The sequence below is a fragment of the Aulostomus chinensis genome, chromosome 5 (assembly GCF_037954235.1).
Source record: "Aulostomus chinensis isolate RoL2024-O1b breed Wild chromosome 5, RoL_Achi_v1.0, whole genome shotgun sequence".
NCBI classification, from domain to species: Eukaryota; Metazoa; Chordata; class Actinopteri; order Syngnathiformes; family Aulostomidae; genus Aulostomus; species Aulostomus chinensis.
In genome coordinates this window covers 12,047,222-12,061,372 of record NC_141324.1, presented here as the reverse complement: position 1 = coordinate 12,061,372, position 14,151 = coordinate 12,047,222, and the positions used below count along the sequence as shown (strand labels likewise).

At 42.0% G+C, this 14,151-nt stretch overlaps 1 protein-coding gene across 1 annotated transcript in view; it reads right to left on the bottom strand.

Moving 5' to 3' along the window:
• Nucleotides 1-14,151, bottom strand: part of slc1a7a (solute carrier family 1 member 7a) — a 60,484-nt gene that overhangs the window by 26,954 nt on the left and 19,379 nt on the right. Inside the window, exon 2 of the mRNA XM_086203138.1 lies at nt 10,660-10,739. Within this exon, the coding sequence (XP_086059264.1) occupies nt 10,660-10,739 (80 nt within the window). The remainder of the gene's footprint in view (nt 1-10,659; nt 10,740-14,151) is intronic.

The following is a 14,151-nucleotide window of genomic DNA, read 5'->3' as shown; positions in this document are numbered from 1 at the left end:
GGCACTGCAGCCTCTCTGCTTCCTTCTAATTTCCGCTGGAATCTTTGACATTTCAGCGTGAATTAGCCCAGAGGATCGGAGGGCTAACAGCTGCTCTCGGGAGAAAACAATGGAGCCATGGCTGAAAGGGGCACCTAGGGCAGACTCAAAAAGTCCAAAAGACAAGACAAAAAGTTGTGCAAAAAGTAAGAAACTGAAACCCGAGGTGTGCAATTCCATAGGAGTTTCATAAAGAGGGATAGAAAACAAGAAAAAGACAAATAAATACTAAATAGCACTAACTGACAGAGGAAAGATGAGAGAGCTGCTGCAACTCACTGCCACTCGTGCGGTACCATATTAGAGGCTACTAGAGAACAACAAGGCTAAGGTGCTGTGGGACTTAGGCTTCCAGTCTGACAAACAGGTACTGGTGAACCAACCGGACATAGTACTAGTGGACAAACAGCAGAAGAGGGCAGTGATAATAGACCTGGCGATACCAGCTCATGCCAACATCAGGAAGAAGCAACACAAGAATGTTGAGAAATACCAGGGGTTAAAAGAACAGCTAGAACAGGCGTGGAAGGTCAAGGCTGACGTGATCCCAAGGAGAATTGGGGCGGTGACCCCCAAACTGGGAGAGTGGCTCTGGCAGATTCCAGGAACAACACCTGACACCTCAGTCCAGAAGAGCACAGTCCTAGGAACAGCTAAGATACTGCATAGAACCCCCAAGCTCCTAGGCCTCTGGTAGAGGACCCGAGCTAGAGGATGACACAGAACCACCATCCTACAAGGGTGAGAGGGATATTTCAGACACAGACTACCAGAGCTTAACCACAAAGTCATTATTATTGTTATTAATTACACCTGTGCTTGTCTTGCTGCCAGGAAAAGAGCCAATCGGAACAGGGCTGGAGCTGACGAGGACTTAGGCTCATCCCCACAGATTTGAGCCTGTAATGACTGGAATTTGTATAAAGAGGAATGGAACAATGCTCTCATATACACACATACTCTGGAAAAAAGACTCAGACCTTGTTTATGCTGTCCCAGTGCTGTGATGACTACTGGCACCACTGTTACCTTAACTACCCAAATCTTCTCTAGCTCCTCTTTCAGCCCTTGGTATTTATCCTGCTTCCTTCTTCTTGATGATGCTGTCAGTTATAACCGCTACATCTGCCACCACTACCTTCCTCTGTTGTTTGTCTATTAACACAATGTCTGGTTGGTTAGCCATCACCATTCCGTCAGGATCTGGAAGTCCCACAGGGTCTTAGCTTGGTCATTCTACCACTATATTCTACCAGTCTGACCTTGGGAAAACCAACTCATACTGATTGCAGATGTTCCTGTACACAATGTCAGCCACTTGGCTATGACATTCCATGTATGCTCTTCTTGCCTGCATCTTCCACCCTGCTACAATGTGCTAAACTACCACATTTAATTCTTCTATTTTTTTAAATGACCAGTGTAATTCATGGAATTCATTTATCTTAGTTTGTCTAGGTGGAATATATTATCCAGATCTGGATGTGAAGACAGATGCCCTTCTCTCCTCTGTGTTGTTTAGAGAGCTGAGAACCACAGAGACCAAGTGATGGCTACGTAGCTTAGTGTATTGATTCAATAAGTACCCAAAAAAAACCCTAAAGGTGGTATGCTAAAAAAAAAGAAAAAAAGACTGCGGCTACTAATCATGGCCAAATTTGATGATAAATTCTGCACCAATCAAGATTCAAAACAGTATCTATTTGAAGACTTTTGCACATTCGTGGTTTGGAACTTTCATACACACAGCCACTTTGTACTTACTTATACTGTGTTTTAAAGAGTTAAAAGTTAAAACTTGTGGCTTCCCAGACTGGACCTTTGTAAAATCCTCTTCCAGGTCCAGAAAGGAGGAGAGCTCCAGGAGGAGGGAAGATGAAGAAGGCAGGAGAAAAAACATAGTGATCCCCTATGTGGCAGGGGTTTCTGAGAAATTAAGGAGAATCTATAATAAGCACCGCATCCCTGTGTCTTTTAAACCAGACAACACTCTGAGACAAAGACTGGTTCACCCCAAAGATCCCACCCCTCACAGCCAGAAAAGCAATCTGGTATACGCTGTCAGATGCAGTGAGGCCTGCACGGATCTCTACATAGGGGAAACCAAACAGCCCCTCAACAAGCGCATGGCCCAACATAGAAGAGCCAACTCTGGAGGACAGGACTCAGCGGTTTTCCTCCACCTCAAGGAGGAAAGCCACTCCTTCCAGGACGACCATGTCCAAATTCTCGACAGAGAGGACAGATGGTTTGAAAGAGGAGTTAAAGAAGCCATCCACGTCAGGATAGAGAAACCATCTTTGAACAGAGGAGGTGGACTGCGACATTTCCTTTCACCTATTTACAACCAAGTCCTTTCAAAGCTTCCCCAAAGAGTTCAGCTGAAAGACCCATGTGGAACGGCTGATGCCAGCACAGCCCATTAGCATCTGAGTGGTCGGTGAAACCCCCTAACGACCACCCCTGAAACTCCCTGACACCGCACAACGACTGTCGTTTGGAGAGGCCAGGTGAGTCTCGGGAGGGTCGTTTCCACCACAATAGCACTGACCACTCCCACATAGGTTTATAAGCTGGAGTTTCCACACTCTTCACTAGAACTGAAGAAGCCTCTCGGATGAGAGGTGAAACGTCTTCAAGATAAACTTACGTCCAGTTGACCAGATTTTACTTCGCTTCGATCTATGATGACCTGGATGAATGAGAACCTACACAGACAAAGAGGTTAATGGTTTTTATTTCTACTTTCAACATATGCATGTGCTCCATATGTCTAGGTCTTTTTATTCGATTTGATTGATATGCTATTTATTCACTTGATATACTTAATTTAGTCTTACCAGTTGTATTTCAATAAATGCTGCCATTACCCTTTGAGGCATTTTTTTTGGTGATATCTTTTATAAACATTGGTGTGACTTTTTACAGAGGTATACTAATACTTCTCAAGCACTTACTGGTGTTCAGCTGGCCTCTGTGGCTCTCAGCTCCTCAATGAACTCACTGGAGTACAGTATCTGCACACCTATCTTCTTGTCTGACACTAGGGAGGATGGACAATAAGTTAATCTCACAGAAAGCTGGCATGTACCTCAAGCAGAAGTAGTAGTAGAATAGGCTTAGTAATTATTTTGAAATTTTACACTGCAAATCCTGTAACAAAAACAACACAATAAACTGCATAAATGTGTATAAAATGAACAATGTAATCAAGAAAGATGTTTTTCAATGCTTGCAGTAGAATGAAATGTCTCTGATATGCCACTCAGTATATCTATACTGTGATCTGGGTGTTCCAAAATCAAAGTGGGATTAAAGTGTTTCAACTGCCTTGTAGCTGCCCTGACTGTACAGTTTGAGTACCAGATCTGCCACAGATTTTTGGACCATATGGAGCTTACAGTTCTTCCTGCTGCACCTTTGCAGAGAAAGAAGCAATAGCATTACAGTAATCCTTTGCCCTGATCAAAAAAGAGAAGGCCAGGTCTCCTTGGAGAGGGGCTATCATGTCATACCATACCATGGCCTTTGCTCGCTCAGAAAACCCCTATAGGCCAGATCAATTTTATATATACTGTATATACAGTATATATATATATATATATATATATATATATATATATATATATATATATATATATATATATATATATATGTCTGTGTCTGTGTGTGTCTCAGTGCTCAGTGTTGTAATGATGTTGGCGAATTTCTTTTATTTCGTGGATGAAATAATTTAGTAATTGTTTTCATTTTTCTGTTGAGGATTCAACAGGCAATCAGTTCTTAAAAGTAAGTGTTGCTTGCTTCTCTGATTTTACACTGATACTTGAACAGAAGTTCTTTCGGAGAAGGGAAACAGTGTGTTTGTCTTTTTTCCATGTCCCAGAAACGTGCCTCTTTGAAATATTTACTTTCTCCTCAGAGAGGATTATTTAAACTTTTTGTGTCCGACTCAGGCTATGGAATCCATAAAATTTGCACAGGTGAAGTTTGAAACACTGACAAGCTTGTCTACAGTGGTGTCATGTTCGCTGCTATTGATAAATGTGCTAGAGGCGGTAAATGCTTGTCAGGAGTGGGACTGTGGCCATGAGCAGGGGCCTCTGGATATAGGCAACACTGAGTTAGATTGACAACACTTGCATTTCAACAACTATGAGTGCATGATGTTAGAGTAGCAAGAGATGATAGCTGGGTTTTCCACAATGTTCATCGTTTATTAGCAATTGCTCATAGACATCAGCCTCATTAAGACCAGTTGTATGGCTACTATCTGATCAAACACGGACGAAATAGAGATCACATTTACCCTGAACATCACATGAGTCGAGAGTGAGAATAAGAGCTCAGAAACATGTTTATTGTTCCACTCTCAATCTCTGGAGAAGCACCCTCCTGTGACACATATCTTGGAAACAGAATGTCCTGAAGGAACACCATTTCCACTATTAGAGCCTCTATTACTCCCATAATAACAAAAGGCTGGAAGAAAGTCAGCAGTCTCCATTAACAAAAAAAAAAAGAAAGAAAGAGAAACAAGCGAAAATCTATGCTGCAAAAAAACAAATTCCCAACAAGAGTAAGTAGTTAAGAGTGACTGCAACATTTGTGTTGAACTGCAACTTTCTTGATGCTACAGTCAAGCTACTGGCAGCTAGCTAGCATGTGATATTTAAGGACTCATTAATTGACCAAATAGATGTTGGCAGTCAAAGGTCACTGTCACTTCACATGAACATGACTGGTCACCAGTCCATCACAGTGCCGATATATAGGGACAGACAAGCATTCACACTCACATTCACACCTACATGTCATTTAGAAACTTCAGTTAACCTAACATAACCAGAAATAGGGAGAACACAGAACAGCCAGTGCTAATTACAGCAGCAATGCTTCAAATTAAAGACAAATTTAAGTTTGACACATGCGTAGAGTTACTGGGAGCAAAAAGACATAGTAAGTACAGGGAAATAGATTCTTCCATAATTTATATTCTTTTTGCAAGAAATGTCAATTTAGACCTCTGTGCTTTTTTAAAACTCTGTCTATGACTTGGAGTCAGTTAAATATCTGAATCACATCAACAGGTTTTTGCCTCAGTGCTTCAGATCTGAGGTACCAGTGAGATAGAATATATTCCAAGTTAAGTGTAAATGCTGTTTAGGAAAATGATACAATAATACAACCAATATATTGTTAAATTTCATTCTATCCAATAAATTACTTTAATTACAATAAATGTGAGAAATACAGAACATAAGGAGGCAGTAAGTGGAGTGGCCATTGATTCTGCATGACGCGTTTATGGGATAATCTGGTTTCCGCTTTGGCTGGTGCACAGATGGCGCTTGGAGGGAAAAAATGGGGACAGGCAGGCTATAGGGCTGGGGCAGATATTTCACCTCTAGATAAGCCCTGCTGTACTGTGCACAAAGTCAAACAGCCAGTCTGTGCATCTCTATCTATCTGTGTGTGCTTGTGTGTGTGTGTGTGAGAGAGAGAGAGAGAGAGAGAGAGAGAGAGAGAGAGAGAGAGCGTGAGCAAGAGAGCTGGACTGCCAAGCATGTCTGCAAAAGGTTCCAAATAATGCAGATATACAACGAATCACCCCCAACTGGGCTTGTGATTAGTCCAAAAATAATAACAGCTGTGACGTAATAAGCCATGCCTTCCGCTTTCATTATCCATTATTGCCTCCACCAAGACACTGATAGGCATCAGGAACAATGAGTGTGTTGCAGACAGGACTGAACCCCCAAGTGAGCTCACGTTTAGCGCTGAATAATTTTATGATCCTGTGCAGCTGACTGCTCAACTTGGCCTTGGCTTGCCCCCCATGTGCTGCTCAGATTATTTGTACTGAATGGCTCTTGCTCTCATGTGCCTTACATTTGGCAGGAAGTCAAATGATCTCTGGCTTTTTAATTGTGAAACAGGAGAACCAATCATGAGCACACAAACATAGTATTACAGTTCTTTACTGTGAATTGAAACATGTATGAAGAGAAAATGAGAAATAAACGAGAAGAAACAGAAGCCCTGACTAGAGAACAGACAGACGGGGGGGGGGGGGGTGGATGGATTAACTTCTCATCCAGTCTTTGCTGGTGCATAGATTGTAAGTAGCTTATTGCACAAAGCACCCTGCATGTAACCGATGTGTTTGCATGATTTGTTTTGGGAGGTTTTGTGTGTGTTGGACATTGCTGACCTCAAGAAGGCAACTAAGAGCTTCGACTGAAAAATGCCAAACTGGAGAATCTAGCAGGCAGTACTCACCTAAAATTGGAACCTAAATTATATCAAGGCCAAGGCTGGTGATGATATAAAGATCACCATTTAATCCTTGATGTTCAGTAAAAATCTCATCTAGGTTTTTATCTAAATTAATCACCATGCACAGCCATGTGTGCAGAAATGTGCACACCTTATGAATGACATCCATTCCCAAAGCAGGAAGTAGTGTAACCTATTAGACAGCAGCGTTGCTGTGTGGTGGTTGGGATTGGAGATGATGGTTGGGGGACTCAGCTAATTTATTCATGTATGAGACTGTAATTGTTTTCTGTCACAGAATGGCATTCCTTTTCCTAATAATCTTTTCCATTATTCTTCATTTTCCTAATTTTAACACTTCTGTAATAAACACATATTATTATTTTTAATGCTACAATTGATGTAAATCATGCTTTTTTATAACATTTTTGTAACTGGAATAATTGAAATACAATTTTTTATTAATTCATTATTTTTTGTTTTCATGACTTGTCGTGTGCCCATCACTTATTAAATGATAAGAATCTCAGAAAATCATAACAACAAATACAATTACTTCTAGTACCCATGCCTGGTATAGTCCATATTTCCAATAAATCAAAATAATACATCCACATGTATGCAATACATCAAATATATGTAATCTTTGTTTGCTTGCCCCACACTTTCTTGAGACATTCAGATAAAGCAGAATTCAACTGTCTATCTGCATCACTCGACTGCATCAAAAATGTGTTTAAGAACCTATTAAATAATTCTTAGATGTAAATCATTTCAAATTATGATATAAAGGACAGTAAAACACAAATGAAACTCATTTTAAATTTCATTTATTTCACACTAGTTAGACAGCATCTCCTCCTCTGGGCCCCCATGGTAATGGCGTGTCTCACGATGCAGGGGCAAGATTAACAAATTAAAGCTGAGCACATAATGATCTTTGGCTTTCAGTTAACAGAACACAAATATATTTTTCACAAACATGGCCTTGTTTTTATCATAATACAAGTCCATCCATCCACCCATCCCTTTTCGACCGCTTTTTCTGTTAAGGGTGGGGGGTGGGGGGGTTGCTGGAGCCTCTCCCAGCTGACATTGGGAGAGAGGTGGGTATCCCCCAGGATGGATCACCACTCCTTTGCAGGGCCAACACATATCGACAGACAACCATTGACTTTCACAGCCACACCAACGGTCAATTTAGAGAGAAATCCAATTACCGTAACCTCATCCTCTCTTGCACGTCTTTGGACTGTGGGAGGAAGCCGGAGTACCCAAAGAGAACCCACGCAGGAACAGGGAGAACACGCAAACTACACAGAAAGACCCCTCGCTCGAGCCGGGGCTCAAACCCCTAACATTCTTGCTGTATGGCACCAGTGCTGACCACTGCACCAACATGCCACCCATGATAAAAGTTTTAATTGTAATAATGATAATTGAACATCTTCAGACTATTGTTTTATTATTCAATAAGCAAAAACTATTTAATCAAGGAGACATCTGACATCTTTGCTGAAATGCAGTCCATGGTGTTCCCTGCTCTTATTTACATATCTTCTATCTCTTTTGCCCATATACCTTTTACAGTCACATCCCAGTGATATATCCATATTTTCTCGCCTATTCTGTACTCTGGCTTTTTTTTCCCATCAATGCTATCATTCCATCTTATCTCACAGGGTTCTATCCAACGTCTGCTGTAATTTCCAGCACTGGTGAAAATTTATGAACACCTGAATATACCGCTTTATATTCTTTTTAAAACTCCAAAGACCTGTTGCATAATCCATAACTTGGAAAATGCAATTAAATAATTTTGAGTAATTGTTAAATCCTAGATCCCTCAGTGGTCTAGTTTTTGCTATTAAACCTACAGCTCAACCTGTTGAATCAACTAGAACAGATGTACCATGATCAAACATTAAATGCTCATCCAAATGACACTTTGTATAAATTAAATCCTAAGTATTTACAAGAACTTGCATCCAACAAACTTTGTTTATAAAAAATAAAAATAATTTCTCCATTTAAGCCCATGATGTCTAAAATACATTATCTGTATCTTTGTGCAATTGATTGTGATCCTCCACTTTTTACACCAGTTCTCAGCATAAGTCTGCATTTCCCGTAACTCCTCCTCATTTTCATTTACAAAAATGATATCTTCTGAGTACAACAGGGTGTATATTACCATTGAAGTTTATACCCAGCCCTAGTTGATGGACTTAATTAGTAAAAAAAAAAAATAAAAAATAGAATATATGATCAATACATGATCTAGCTTTTCAGAAGCTTTTGTGCTTTTGTACCAGTCAATTATTTCCCTCCAAATACCAAGTAGTTAAGTATAGATGAAAGCAATTAATATACTGTGTCAGTAAACGAACCCCTTGGTAGTTTAGAGGTAGACATCGGTCATTTTTCAAAGATTTAGTTATTGGGCTGACGATAGGTTTAAAACACCGTGAAGGAATGGTACTATATACTATTTTCCATCCATCCATTCATTCTCTACTGCTTATCCTGTTAAGGGTCGTGGGGGGTTGCTGGAGCCTATCCCAGCAGCATTTGGGCGAAAGGCGAGGTAAACCCTGGTCACCAGTCCTTTGAAGGGCCAACACATAGAGACAGACACCCATTCACACTCACAGACACACATATAGTCAATTTAGAGTATTCTATTAACCTAGTCCCCTTTTGCATGTTTTTGGACTGTGGGCAGAATAGAGAAAACTTTGTGAAACTGCAAACTCCACACAGAAAGACCCCATGCTCGAGCTGGTGCTCGAACCCGGAACCTTCTTGCTGTAAGGCGACAGGGCTAACCACTGCACCACTGCACCACCCATACACTATTTTAGAAGCCAAAAATGAGTAATATATGAAGGGGGTCTGTTAATATACAATTTGACTTTTCAGTACATCGTTTGTCAATTCGGTGGCACAGTGGTGCAGTGGTCAGCACTGTTGCCTCACAGCAAGAAGGTTCCGGGTTTGAGTCTCGGCTCCAGCACAGGATCCTTCTGTGTGGAGTCTCCATGTTCTCCCTGTTCCTGTGTGGGTTCTCTCTGGTACTCCAGCTTCCTCCCACAGTCCAAAGACATCAAGAGAGGACGAGGCTGATTGATACTCTAAATTGACTGTAGGTGTGACTGAGAGTGTGAATGATTGTCTGTCTCTATGTGTTGGCCCTGTGATGGACTGGCGACCTGTCCAGGGTGAACCCTGCCTCCCGCCTCTCACCCGTAACTGCTGGGATAGGCTCCAGCCCCCCCCCCCCCCCAGCGACCCTTAACAGCAATAAGCGGAAGAAAATGGATGGATTTGTCAATTCATCATTACAAGGACCTTTACCTCTTTTCAGAGCAGCTATTGCTTCCTCCACCTCATCTGTTGTAATGTTCTCATTCAGTACCTTTCCATCATTACAATTTGGATGAGCTGATGAGTTCTCTAACTGAACGTTAAGGTAACGAACATCAACACTAAAGTTTAGTCAGAATTACTCTCCTTTTCCTTCCCTAAAAAAAGATTTGAAAAAGATCTCCCCCATTTATACAGGACTTCTGAAATGTTAGAAGTTAATTTACTTTGATGATAATAGACATCCATTCCCTCTGCCTTTAAGGCCCAGGTTTGTTGACCTGGTCCTGGTCCAGATCCACTGTGGGTTATGAATATATTTGTCTTCCAAACATAAAATTTGCCCTACTATACAGTCGCTTAAAGAATCTTAACCTTGTATCAAATTGGTTTTGTCTCAGCTGAAATTCAGCTCTATATAATCCCTTCTTCTTGCTCTCACTCTTGCTCTGCAGATACGGATGAGCTGCTCTCAACATTACCTTCCATAAACGTCTCAAGTCCTTGTTCCAGATGTACATACTCACTTTATAAATGTTACTTTTTTGCATAACAAATCCACCAGTCTTATAGTCTGTTCTTCCTAATGCTTAGTGAAGGAGCTTGAAAACTTTATCATACCATTTGTCCAATTCATGCTCTGGTTTCTGCATTGATGACATATTGGAGGATGACATATTAATCAATTCTATTATAATTCTTTTTCCTATTTCTGAACAGAGAAAATGCCCTGGCATATGCCTAAGTCTACTTTATGAGGAACTATTAATATCTTAATTTTGTTTGTGATCATCTCAACAAAAGGCCCATATTTGTGACTGTGATGTGGCGTAAGGGAGCAATAATGAAATGAATGCTGAGGAATATGACTCTGATTGCTGATCAAAACATGGCATGCTGTTGAAACTTGTACTCTGTGTGCGTGTGTGTGTGTGCGTGCGCGTGTGTGTGTGTGTGTTGCAATGCTGCTCCTACCTGGAAACAACCAGAGGCAAAATGAGCATTTTCAACATCCTCATTAGTAGCTCTCCAGGAAACTGGAAATACTTGACCTCCTGTGGATGACCAAGAAAAACACACTGTAACACATAATCATCATCCAAGTACTCACTGGCGAAGTGTATGATATTCGTTTAAAAGGGCTAATTGCTCAGATTTTTCTCCCCTCCAGTCCACTATATGGGGCTTGGTTGTCAATCAGTGAAAGCACAGTTGAACTCACCATATGATAAAAAATATTAAAAATAGGTTGGACTGTTTGGCATGGCGTTATAAGGCCTATTTGCATTAGTCCATTTCTTCTTTCAACATTCCCTGTGTCCCCATGTTACATAGGGATCAAACAATGGAGTTTAGAAAACCAATTCACTTATTTATGAACTGAATATTTAAAATCGTGGAGTGCAGCCTTTTCTGTTTACTCTCCTAGAAGATTATAAATAAAACTTGGCTATATAGGCCTAAGTCTAAACTATTAAATTCCTGACATACTAGAGGTATACCATACCATGGATTACCAGAGAAGAAGGTCATTTGTTTCAAATTCCTACATGGAAACATGAAAGGAAAGGTTGCACACCATCAATAACAATCTCAGATCCCAGTATTGCTGATGATGTCACCTTCCTTTCAGAGGACAAGGAAGAAGCACAAGAGCGATCAAGATCATTAGAAGCAGAGGCAGCTAGAATAGGGTGGTATCTAATTGCAAGGGCTAATGCCCTTTCATGGTGATATATTTTTAAAGACAATGAGAGGAAAAAAATGTTAAGAACATTGTTAATTTCAGATATCTAGTGGATATATTTGTGGATGAAAAGCTCTAAGAGGGGATTTGAAATACAGAGGCAAATGGATTACATGTCAAAATATGAAAACAATTCAGTCACCAAATCTATAGACCATTAAAATTAAGGCTATTTAAAGCAGCTGTTGAATCAGTCTTACAGTATGACAGTGAAGCATGAACTGTTACCGATAAACAAGATACAACTCTTCCAAGTGCTGCTAATAATATCTGCTGTTATTGAAAGAATGACGCATCTGCAGGTTACAAATATAGATGGGGTTGCACACCATGATGTCCTATAGGGACCAATCAAAGGAAGTAGGAGAAGCGCAAGAAGAGCAGTCAACTACATTGATAACAAGGCAAGGCAAGGCAAGGCAATTTTATTTGTAGAGCCCGTTTTCACCAACAGTTTGTCTCCAGGGCTTCACACGGCATCATAATAACATCCTCTGTCCTCAGAGCCTCACATCGACTAAGGAGAAACTCCATAGAAAACCTTTAACAGGGAAAAATCTGAGAAACCTCAGGGTGAGGAGGGGAGGAGGATCCCTCACCAGGAGGGACAGACGTGCAGTAGATGTTGTTACAGACAAGAAAACAGTTTACAACACAAAATGTGGGAAACATGGAAATGTTAATAACAGTTGAAGAAGGAAGCTTCTGGAAGGGGAGGCAGGGAGAGCAAGCCAGCTTGATGGGGGACTGGATGGTAGACTGGTTCATGGAAGGGGAGGCAGGGAGAGCAAGCCAGCTTGATGGGGGACTGGATGGCAGACTGGTTCATGGGAGGGGAGCGCAGGGAGAGCAAGCCAGCTTGATGGGGGACTGGATGGCAGACTGGTTCATGGGAAGGGAGGCAGGGAGAGCAAGCCAGCTTGATGGGGGACTGGATGGTAGACTGGTTCATGGAGGGGGAGGCAGGGAGAGCAAGCCAGCTTGATGGGGGACTGGATGGTAGACTGGTTCATGGGAGGGGAGGCAGGGAGAGCAAGCCAGCATGATGGGGGACTGGATGGCAGACTGGTTCATGGAGGGGGAGGCAGGGAGAGCAAGCCAGCTTGATGGGGGACTGGATGGCAGGCTGGTTCATGGAAGGGGAGGCAGGGAGAGCAAGCCAGCTTGATGGGGGACTGGATGGTAGACTGGTTCATGGAAGGGGAGGCAGGGAGAGCAAGCCAGCTTGATGGGGGACTGGATGGTAGACTGGTTCATGGAAGGGGAGCGCAGGCCGGTGTAACAGTGGGGAATAAGGGGGGTGGGGCGATGCAGGCGGCGGTTGGAGCTCTGGTGGATCTGTGGAAACACAGAGAGACTGCGAGACACCAAGGCCAAACTACAAAGTGCAACAAGTAATGGTAATGACAGTTCCAAAAATGTGCAGGGAGGAGAGGAGGAGAGAGGGGGAGAGGAGAGGAGAGGAGAGGAGGGAAGGGCTCCATGTAACCTGATGTGTCCCCCAGCAGTCTAAGCCTGTAGCAGCATAGCTATCAATGGTTCAGAGCTACCTGAACCAGTCCTGACTGAAGGCTCTGTCATAGAGGAAAGTCTTAAGCCTGGACTTAAAAGTAGTCAGAGTGTCTGCCTCTCTGACCCATGGAGAGATGCTGGTTCCACAGTAGAGGAGCCCAGTAACTGAAGGCTCTACCTCCCAGTCTGTTTTTAGAGATACTGGGAATCACTAACAGACCTGCATTCTGGGAGCGGAGTGCTCTGGTAGGACAGTGGGGACTAATGAGTTCTTTCAAATAGGATGGGGCTTTATCATTGAGAGCCTTATAAGTCAGCAGAAGGATTTTGAAGTCGATTCTAGATCCTACAGGAAGCCATTGGAGAGAAGCTAAAGTGGAGAGATGTGTTCTCTCTTCTTAACTCCCATCAAAACCCTCACTGCAGCGTTCTGGACCAGCTGGAGACTCTTTAGAGAGTATTTAGGACATCCTGACAGGAGAGAGTTGCAGTGGTCCAGCCTAGAAGTGATAAATGCATGCACCAGTTTCTCAGCATCATTCTGGGAAAGGATGTTCCTAATCTTAGCGATACTGCAGATGGAAGAAGGCGGTCCTGGTCACATGCTTTATGTGGGAGCTGAAGGAAAGGTCCTGGTCAAAAATGACTCCAAGGTTCCTTGCAGTTGTACTCAGAGTTAGGGTGATGCCATCTAGAGTAGTGATCCGATTCAAGAGTGTGTCCCTGTGGTGTTTAGGTCCAAAAATGATTACCTCAGTTTGATCTGAATTGAACAAACTGGGATGCACAATTAGAGGAAACTTAAAAGATCCCGCTGAAGACGGATGTGTGGAAAGAATAACGTAAGGTTCTTGTGTGCAATTTTTTTTTGGCCTGCAGTGAATAAGGAGCTCATTAAAAAAAATTTCACCCGACAGTGCAGATAACATAAACATTGCAATCACCTTGCAGCTCATGATTTCTGGCCTTGGCAATCAGTAAATTATGTTAAATCCAGCTATCGGTGAGTTTCAAGGTAGGGGTGAGGGTTGGGAAATCCAGACTAGGTTAGACCAGACTTGGAAATATCTCCTTGAGCTTGTTGAATAGAAAAGTTAATGAAACTGACGAGGCTGTGTGACATTACGTGCTGCAGCCACACTTCTGGCAGAAAGTGGGAAAAACATTTTTTTTTTCAGTTCCTACTGTGTGAACAAGCTTGGTTACAT